Below are 10,623 nucleotides of genomic sequence, written 5' to 3'. Positions count from 1 at the left end.
GCTCTGAGATCAAGTCAAAGACTCAATAAATGGGTTGGAACCCTAATCCAGATTCTTGGTGAGTACAGTCAGATGTTGGCATTAAAAAAAAAAAAAATCCTACAGGGTTTAACAAATCACATAACCACTTAACATTATATGTTGTCTTTCCAGGATTTGAACTCATCTTCCTCATTCATATGAGGTGATGTGTGAAAAAAGTCATCTGAGGTGAACCAGTGATAAAATCCTCAGAATTACAATGAAACATATCAGAAGCATTTACGTATTTTGTAGTATTGTTACGTCAGTGCATAGTGGGGCTTCAAAGCCGCCAGAAGAAACAGAATTGACCACCAACTGCTCAAACGCGTCTTTAAGAAAGGTTCCTGAAGACTTGACCCCAACCACAACCATCCTGGATTTGTCCTACAACCTCCTTTTTCAACTCCAGCGTTCAGATTTTCATTCCTTCTCTAAACTGAAAGTTTTGATTCTATGCCATAACAGAATCCAAGAGCTGGATATCAAGACCTTTGAATTCAACCAGGAGTTAAGATATTTAGATGTGTCTTACAACAGACTGAAGAGTGTAACTTGGTTCTCGCTGGCAGGTCTCAGACATTTAGATCTGTCCTTCAATGACTTTGACACCGTGCCTACCTGCGAGGAGACTGGCAACATGTCACACCTGGAAATCCTAGGTTTGAGTGGGGCAAAAATACAAAAATCAGATTTCCAGAAAATTGCTCACTTGCACCTAAATACTGTCTTCTTAGGATTGAGAGCTCTTTCTCATTATGAAGAAGGCAGCCTGCCCATCTTAAACACAACAAAACTTCACATTGTTTTACCAATGAACACAAATTTCTGGGTTCTTTTGTGTGATGGAATGAAGACTTCAAAAATATTAGAAATTACGAATATAGATGGCAGAAGCCAATTTGCAAGTTACGTAACTCAGCAAAATCTTATTTTAGAGAATGCCAAGACATCCGTTCTGTTACTTAATAAAGTTGATTTACTCTGGGATGATCTTCTGCTTATCTTCCAATTTGTTTGGCATACGTCAGTAGAGTACTTCCAGATTCAACATGTGACTTTTGGAGGTAAGGTTTATCTTGACCACAATTCATTTGACTACTCGAATACTGTAATGAGAACTATAAAATTGGAGAATGTACATTTCAGAATTTTTAATATCCCACAGGAGAGAGTCTACTTGCTTTTTACCAAAATGGATATAGAAAACCTGACGATATCAGATGCGCAAATGCCTCATATGCTGTTCCCTATCTATCCTACAAGATTCCAATATTTAAATTTTGCTAACAATATCTTAACAGACGACGTGTTTAAAACATCTATCCAACTGCCTCATTTGAAAACTCTCATTTTGAAGGACAATAAATTGGAGACACTTTCCTTGGTGAGTTGCTTTTCCGGCAACACATCCTTGAAGCACTTAGATCTGAGCGAAAATCTGTTACAACATGAAAATGATGAAAATTGCTTGTGGCCAGAAACCTTGATCACCATGAACTTGTCGTCCAACAGATTTGCTGATTCTGTTTTCAGGTGCTTGCCCAGAAATATTCAAATACTTGACTTGAATAATAACAAAATTCAAACTGTCCCTAAAGACATTATTCACCTGACATCCTTGCGAGAGTTAAATCTTGCATTTAATTTTCTAACTGATCTTCCTGGGTGCAGTCATTTCAGAAGACTCTCAGTTCTGAACGTTGAAATGAACTTAATTCTCAGCCCATCTCTGGAGTTTTTCCAGAGCTGCCAGGAAGTTAAGACTCTAAATGTAGGAAGAAATCCATTCCGATGTACTTGTGAATTAAGAGATTTTATTCAGCTTGAAAAATACTCAGAGGGCATGATGGTTGGGTGGTCAGATTCATACATCTGTGAATACCCTTTGAATCTAAAGGGGACTCAGTTAAAGGATGTTCGTCTTCCTGAAATATCTTGCAACGCAGCTTTGTTGATTGTCACCATTGTGGTTATCATGCTAGTTCTGGGGACGGCTGTGGCCTTCTGCTGCCTCCACTTTGATCTGCCCTGGTATCTCAGGATGCTAGGTCAATGGACACAGACATGGCACAGGGTTAGGAAGACCAGCCAAGAACAGCTCAAGAGAAATATCCAATTCCATGTGTTTATTTCATACAGTGAACATGATTCTGCCTGGGTGAAGTATGAATTGATTCCCAATATAGAGAAAGAAGATAGTTCTGTCCTGATTTGCCTTCATGAGGGAAACTCTGACCCTGGCAAGAGCATTACTGAAGATACCATAAACTGCATTGAGAAAAGTTACAAGTCCATCTTTGTTTTGTCTCCCAACTTTGTCCAGACGGAGTGGTGTCATTATGAACTCTACTTTGCCCACCACAATCTCTTCCGTGAAAGTTCTGATTACATAATGCTTATCCTACTGGAACCCATTCCGCTCTACTGTATTCCTACCAGGTATCCTAAGCTGAAAACTCTCATGGAAAAGAAAGCATACTTGGAATGGCCCAAGGATAAGCGTAAGTGTGGCCTTTTTTGGGCAAACCTTCGAGCTGCTATTCGTGTTAATTTACTAGAAACCAGAGAGATGTGTGAACTGCAGACATTCACAGAACTGAATGAAGAGTCTCGAGGTTCTGCAATCTCTCTGATAAGAACAGACTGCCTATAGAGTCCCACCCACCCCTAGGGAAATCGGGACCTGAATATACTGTTAGGATATAAATTGACACAAACGTTATCATGGCAATTTGGCAATATCTATTAAAATGAAAAACTATCATTCCTTCATGTCAGTTCCTTGAAGGAGCTCTAAGAATGTATCCTATAGAAATGCAAGTTGCAAAGGTTTATGTAAAGAAGGTATTCATCCTGGCATTGTTTGTAATCATGAAAAATTAAAAACAGCTCAAATGTCCACAAAATAAGGATTGATCTAACAAATTATAGTACATTAATGTAACAGAATATTACACAGCCATTAAAAAATGAGGTAGCTCTATATTTTCTGGTATGGAGAAAGTTAGATTTTGGTTTATACATTGAAATAGGAGTCTAAAGGAATATATACCTGTACATCGGTGTGGTAACAGTGGTTAGGGTCTGGAAGTTTGGATTACAGGAAGCATTTGGTTTCTATGTTGTACATTTCTGTAATGTTGGAGTTGCTTAGAATGAATCTATACTTCTTTTGCAAGCAGAGAAAACAATAAAGATAATGTTAAAAGCCTACACATCCTACTCATTTTGTTTGATCGTCCCTTCTAGCCTCACAGTTCATTGAAAGAAAACAAGCTCTCTTGAATTTTGCAAAGTTATATTTCAAAAACAAACATCAAGAACAAACATGTTCTTTCCCTATTGGCTCACCCACATGATAAAGGAAGGAAATGCCTTTAAGATCTGACACCAATCACCTCTTGCACCCTTGCAACCCATCATTGAACCCTATCAAATTATTGGCCCTTTCCCAGAACACTCATCTCCTTTCATGCCCCCAGACTCTAGAACTTGGCATCATGTCTGCCTGTGATACCTTTCCTGACTTAGTTCGTTTAGGAAATCTTACATATCCTTCAGGTGCAATCCAAATGTCGACTCTTCTTTGAAACTTTCCTCATTTCTTCCCACAAGCATGATGTTCCTCTATTCTCTACAACACTTGGGACATATTTTCATCACCAAACTGATGCTATATCTTTAAAAAAACATCCCTTTCTTACTCTTCTATGGGCTCCTCAAAGGTGAGGACAGACTTCCCTCTGCCCTTGTATCAGCGGTAGTTTGCTCAGTCCATGGTTCAGAAAAGATGCTCAATGAATGTTTATGGAATGGACATTGGGTTAGCTAGAGGAACTTAGTAGGGACTCAACTGGCTTCAGGATAGAGAGTGGAATTTGAAGGCAAATTCTGAGAAGCTGAAGAGGAAGAGCAGGAATAGGTGAAAGGAAGAGAAGACTGAGAACCCAGAATTGACGGATTCCTGAGTACAGCTTGAATCAGGTGAACTTGCCAATATTTGGTTGTTCTTGACTTACAAAAATATCTATTTCAGCTCATTCAAGCTAATAAAACCAATCTCCTAAGCAGGCTAAAATTGGGCTCTGCATCTACTGTATTTCCTTATAGTTTGTGGTCGTACGAATTCCTCACACTAGTAGCCATTAAAAAAAGTGGACTCAAGAAGGTCAGCCTGAGAGTGTAGGGAGAAGGCTGGTGTCAATCTAGAAGCCAGGTTGTACTTCCATTTGGTCAATGGCCAGTCTGCTCTGAGGAGCTCGAGTTCAGCAGCCCTGAGGCTGAGTGTCTCTCTTCTTCCTTCCTGGTGAGCCTTGGTCTGTCTGGTAGAAGGGGAAGCCCGAGGGAACCTCAGTGGAGAGATGGCAGAGGATTAGGAGAACACCTCTCCTCCCAGGCTCCCAGCAGCCGGGCTGCTGATATTAGTGTGATTCACGGCTTCGGAAAGAGTCAGACAGACACTGTATGAAGACTTTGTCGCTCTTGCATGAATTAGTGTGAGACTCTTACCTTTACAGATGAATTAACTTGGAACCAACAAAGAGGATAACATCAGCCCTAAAGTTGTCAGGATTGGGTTATTCATGGCAGTTATTCCAGTCTTCAGTTTAGTAATACAGTTTTTTAAATAGACATTTTATTATAATTAAAAAAAATAACACATTAGGCTTAGTTCTCAGCAACTTCTAATTTTAGCAGCTGGACAACCCCTAAATCTTCCCCACAATTATTTGAGATCTAGATTCTATCTGCAGTCTCTCCCTACTCACCAGGGCGTCCTGCATGTGCAACCTGATTCACATTCCTAAAACAACGATCTTGTTCTATCAGTAACTTATGACCGGAGGCAGCTTCTCAGATGAGCCACCCTTTGTCCACAAGCCAGAACGTGTTCTTTGTATAAAGGATGAAGAATAATTGGGATCCTGGTTTCCCCTGGAGGTTGTGAGGCCAACTTCATCACTGGTACTCTGCTGGGGAAGCTTCCCATGGTCCCTTAGCTCCGTTTTTCACCTGTGTGAAGCTGGTACTGATCTCAGCCCTCCATTATCATTTTTCTATTTATTTGGCTTATTCCAACTTCCCCCACTAGAATGCAAACTCCTTTAGAGCAGAGATTTTGTCTATTTTGCCCACAGATGTTGTTTCCACTTCTGCCCAGGACAGTGCTTGGCACATGGCTACTCTCCGAGGATTTCCCAAAGGAAATACAGTTTGTCTGTAGACACTTTGTTGATTGGCCGCCTCTGCTCTTCTCAGGTCCAGCAGGGCAGCCAAGGCCACCCACTTCAGTGTCAGCCCTTGTTGTACATCAGGCACATAGGTTTACTCAGCAGGGAGCCTTCTTCACCTTCAATAAGTATATTTTGCTTACACTTTCTGGGACCAGCCGTCCCTGGGTCGTCTCCCTCTGCCCCCCACCTTTGGCTCTTCTCTTTACTTCCTCCTGTTGGGATCCGCTTCATCTCAGGGGCTTGCTGTGGACAGCCCTTGAATTTCAGAGTCTGCAGATTATATGAATCCCCACAAATGGGTTTTATGGTCCCCCCACAACCCCCATCAGTGCCCCTCTTCTTGTTGCTGTATCAGCTTTTCAAGAGGAGAAGGGGAAGTTCTGGGCCAATAAAGCCTCTGCCATGGCCCACTCCTCAGACCCCTTCCCCTCTCCCCCACCCCCAGGTCTTGGGAGAGACTTCCTTGAATTTTCTGATAGGTCTTCTTGCTTCTGTAGTTCCCTGGTAGCATGTCTGTAATGACGGGTACATTCTTAAGCCCTGGTATGGCCAGGCCTGACAGTGTCCTCCAAGCAAGGATGTCCCCAGCCCACATCCAGACCCACATGGATCCTGGTCTTCACATGACCCTTCAAGGTACTTCCTGACCCTCTGCCTCGCACATGAGGCCAACCAGGTATCCTACGGAGCTCTGGATCTCGCACCTGTGGGGTCCTCTCAGAGACTGGTGGGTGGGCCTCCATTTGAGGCGGACAGTCTGGCAAGAAGATCACTTCTGCTGGCTGAAACAGCATGGGGTCACCCAAGATTGGGCCACCAGAATGGTACACACGTGCTGATTTGGGGTGACTCTCATATCGACCACAAGATGACCTCGGGGGTCTGGGCTACCAACAGTCTACCACCAACCCTTGGGCTTGAGCCAGCCGTGTAGGCCTGTGTCCATCTGTGATTTGATTGTGGTGCCACCTCCTGTCTTCAGTACCTGTGGCAGGTGTGACAGCAGATGCTGCCCGCTTTATCCCCCAGCCTCCAGCATCCCGGGTGATAACCACCATTGCTGCAGCTCTGTGCCATGTATTAGGTAGTCCTTGGAGGATGGCTTTCAAGACTGAACACCAATGGGCTTTCCGGTCAATGTGCTCTCTCACCTCCCATTGACATGGCGACATCATGCTCTCCCTGTCGTATGCCATGTTCATAAGGGAAGGACATATGTTGTGGGAGTGGAACTGAGCCTCCCTCTTCTTGCATGGACCCCTCACTACCCTCCCCACTGGCGATGGTGTGTTTTCAGTCAACACTGAAAGAGCTCCCATTCTAGGGAGGCAGTGATCACCATCTCAAGTGTCCAAGAGAAGACACGACTGGAATATGCCTTATTCTATGTTTCCACCATAAAATTCTGAATGTTAGACTAAACAGGACCAGAAAACAAATATTAGTTTATGTTTTCCTACATACTCTGGGGAAGACTTGCATCAGTGAGGCACAGCACCCAGCTTTGAGTCACTGTAAGGCATTGTGGACAGATGCAGTGACATGAGTAATAATAAAACCATCATTACAGACATGCTATCAGGGAACTGCAGAGGCAAGAAGATCTATACTGTTTAATGGAAACAGGTTCCGAAGAGCCATGTGGTTTGTGTGGTTAATTACAGCATTGCTACGTTTTGGGGGGTTTTTTTGGTGGAAATGAACCAGGAACAGTACATTGGACAATAAAATGCCTGAAGAGATCGTTCCTGGATTTGAACAGGGCGAGATGGTGCTTGGACCCTACAAAGAATCTTCCGATGCACAATGGACGACAATGGACAAGTAACTCTTCTCTATCCATCTCCATGAAAAAGCCACTATACTTCACATAGGTCTGTACCTTGTGAAGCATTTTAAAATCCGGTTATTTATATAATAAGTATAAAAAATAGGAGCTCTGCAAAAAGAATTTTCCTGCCGCCCTGCACACCCTAGAGGCAGCTCTGAGAAGGAGAATATCGTGGCTTATGCAGCCAGAACATACATTGCTTCTTATTTCTTGGTGGCACAATGACTTATTTCAGTTTCAAAATAAGTCACTGGCAGCAGGACAGTGTTTGTCTCGAGTGCTAATGGGGATGTGGTGAAATTCAGCGCTAAGACTGATGGATCTGAAAGTCTGGAACAGGCAAATTCTAGTACCATGATATTAAGGTTATAGGAAGTTCCTCCTATGGTTTTTATAAAAAACTGAAAGAAGAAGAGGCATCTCTTATTTTATGTCACGATGGGTGAAAGTACCACATTATTAACTTATGTTCTCCCCATGGAGGAAGTTACAGCCTTAGTTGTGCCCAGGAACTCTCTAGTCCTAAGGCCCTGAAGAGTTTGGCTTCCTGGAAACAGTACCTTTGGTCCTGGGAAAAAAATAGACCAGAGACATATGCTGGAAGAATTTCTACCAGGTTAGCTCTCATTGTCATTAGGACCAATGTCTTCTTTTAATTCCTAGACTCACTAGCCCTGAGGAGATCCAGAGACCCATCAGCCCTCAACCTCCTGCTGGTTCTTTTATTTCTAGAAAAGAGGTGAATCAGTCTCCATGATGCTGTTTGAAGTATCCTGGCCTACTGTGTAACAATACAAACCTGACCCTTCTTGGGGTTTATATGTGCCTGTCACTGTTCTAAGGCTGTTATGAACTTCACCTGTTAATTCTCATAGACCTGTGAATTCAATTTTATTATTATTCTCATATAATAGACAAAGTACCCAAGGTACCAAAAAGTTAGGGTTTCATGGCTAGTAAATGACAGAAATTCAAGGTGGTCTGATTACAGAGCCTGCTTTCGTGTCTTTTCTGCTAGGCTGCCTCCCAAGAGCTTGGAAACTAACTACTGTTCCTGCTAGACCCTGTTCGCAGATGGAGGGATCTTGTTGCATAAGAGCAATTAGCATGATTTGGTGTGTAACCCAAGTGCTTCCAGTCTTCACTGCCTGTGGCTACAAAGAAGGCTCATCAACGTCAATGACCCCGAATTCTTGGTCCCTATGAATACTTATGTGAGATCCCAAGGAGCCTTGTGTGTGCTCATATCCCACACTGTCAGCCGCTCTCACCATCTGGTACCACCACGGTCTACTCCACTCCAGCTATCTCAGGTAGCTAGACTGGGGCCTGGCAAGGTCCTTGAAGGTGTCTTGCACTACTGACCTCGCTGAACGAAGTGCCTTCTGGATGGTGCTAATGTTCATGCTAAGGGTGCTTTCCCCCAAGAATCCCAAATCCACTCATCTTGAGGTGAGAAGCCATGCTGAGCTCCATAGCGTGGTGGGTTCAATATCTCTCTCCTCAAAACTGGGTGTTGCCATCTCAGCGTCCCATAGCCGCAACGCTAGGATTCAGAGTCTCACCAAGTCAACGGGCTCAACATCACTAATCATCGGGGAAATGCAGTCAAAACCACAACGAGATACCACCTCACACCTGTTAGAACGGCCGTCATCAAAAAGACAAGAAATCACTATTGTTGGCAAGGATGTGGAGGTAAAGGAGCCCTTGTGCACTGTTGTTGGAAATGTAAATTGGTACAGCCACTATGAAAAACAGCAGGGAGTTTTTTTAAAAAATTAAAAAGAGAACTACCATATGATCCAGCAATTTCATACCTGGGTATTTATTTGAAGAAAAAAAAACCCACTAATTTTACAAGAATATGTGTTTATTTCAGCTGTTTACAATAGTCAAAATATGGAACTAACCTAAGGGTCCATGGATAGCGAATGAATAAAGAAAATGTGGCATATAAACAATGGACTATTATTTAGCCATAAAAAAAAATCTTGCCATTTGTGACAACATGGGTAGACCTTGAAGACATTATGCTAAGTGAAGTAAGTCAGACAGATAAAGACAAATACTACATGATCTCACTTACATATGGAATCTAAAACAAAAACAAGACCAAAACCAAAAAAACAAGCTCATAGATACAGAGAAGAGATTTGGTGGTTGCCAGAGGCAGGGGTAGAGGTGTGGGTGAAATGAGTGAAGGGGGTCAAAAGGTACAAATTTCTAGTTATAAAATAAGTCATGGGGATGTAACATACAGCATGGTAACTATAGTTAATAACACTGTACAGCATATTTGAAAGTGGCTACAAGTGAAGATCTTAAAAGTTCTCATCACAAGAAAAAAATTTGTAACTATGCATGGTGTTACAAATGTTATTATGGTGTTACAGATGTTAATTAGACTTATTGTAATGATCATTTTGCAATAGATACAAATAGCTAATCATTATATTGTACACCTGAAACTAATGTAATGTGAAATGTGAATCATGCTTCCATTAAAAAAAATTAGGAAATGTAAGACAATCCTATTGGTGCTTACAGTTTATCTAAAAGTGACTAATAATTTAAAATCTTATGTCATATTAAATGACTCTGTTACAGAAATAGATAAATAAACCTTCAAAAACAAAATTATTGATTTGGGTGCACATAAATATACACTATAAAACTACCAAATAGGGCTTCCCTCGTGGCGCAGTGGTTGAGAGTCCGCCTGCCGATGCAGGGGACACGGGTTCGTGCCACGGTCCGGGAAGATCCCACGTGCCGCGGAGCGGCTGGGCCCGTGAGCCATGGCCGCTGGGCCTGCGTGTCCGGAGCCTGTGCTCCGCAACGGGAGAGGCCACAACAGTGAGAGACCCGCATACCGCAAAAACAAAAACAAAAAACTACCAAATCTATAAAGTACCAGTCAACTTTTTAAAATAAAAAGTGACTGTGGCTATATACACAACCTCAGAAAACTTCCTAATTAAAGAGACACTAAGGAAAGAGGAAAACACCGCATTTTCATTCCAGTAAAAATAGTACCATAAAGGGGACTTCTCTGTTGGTGCTGTGGTTAAGAATCCGCCTGCCAGTGCAGTGTACACAAGTTTGAACCCTGGTCCGGGCAGATCCCACATGCCGCAGAGCAACTAAGCCTGTGCACCACAACTACTGAGCCTGTGCTCTAGAGCCCGTGAGCCACAACTACTGAGCCCATGCGCTACAACTACTGAAGCCCACGCATGTAGAGCCCGTGCTCCGCAACAAGAGAAACCACAGCAATGAAAAGCCCCCGCACTGCAACGAAGAGTAGCTCCCGTTTGCCGCAACTAGAGAAAGCCCACGTGCAGCAACGAAGACCCAACACTGCCAAAAATAAATAATAAAATAAATAAAAATTTTTAAAAAGTACCATAAGTATGTATAATCAAAATAATTACTGGTGACATTTTTCTATAACTTTTATAACATTTAAATTTCTTCCCATTGTCAAATATATTGTCAAATATTCATTTTTCTGAAAAGTGAAAGTGAAGA

The 10,623-nt window shown here is 42.3% G+C and overlaps 1 protein-coding gene across 1 annotated transcript; it reads left to right on the top strand.

Moving 5' to 3' along the window:
• Positions 1–241: 241 nt before the first annotated feature.
• Positions 242–2,677, top strand: TLR10 (toll like receptor 10; the record flags this gene model as incomplete). Its single annotated transcript, XM_082838066.1, has 1 exon — positions 242–2,677. One exon carries the CDS (start codon positions 242–244, stop codon positions 2,675–2,677), a length of 2,436 nt encoding a protein of 811 aa, XP_082694192.1.
• Positions 2,678–10,623: the final 7,946 nt, after the last annotated feature.

This window comes from Leucopleurus acutus (genome assembly GCF_964270905.1).
Source record: "Leucopleurus acutus genome assembly, chromosome: 4".
Lineage (NCBI taxonomy): Eukaryota > Metazoa > Chordata > Mammalia > Artiodactyla > Delphinidae > Leucopleurus > Leucopleurus acutus.
Note: the sequence above shows the minus strand (reverse complement) of the source record. Positions and strands in the feature narration are given on the sequence as shown.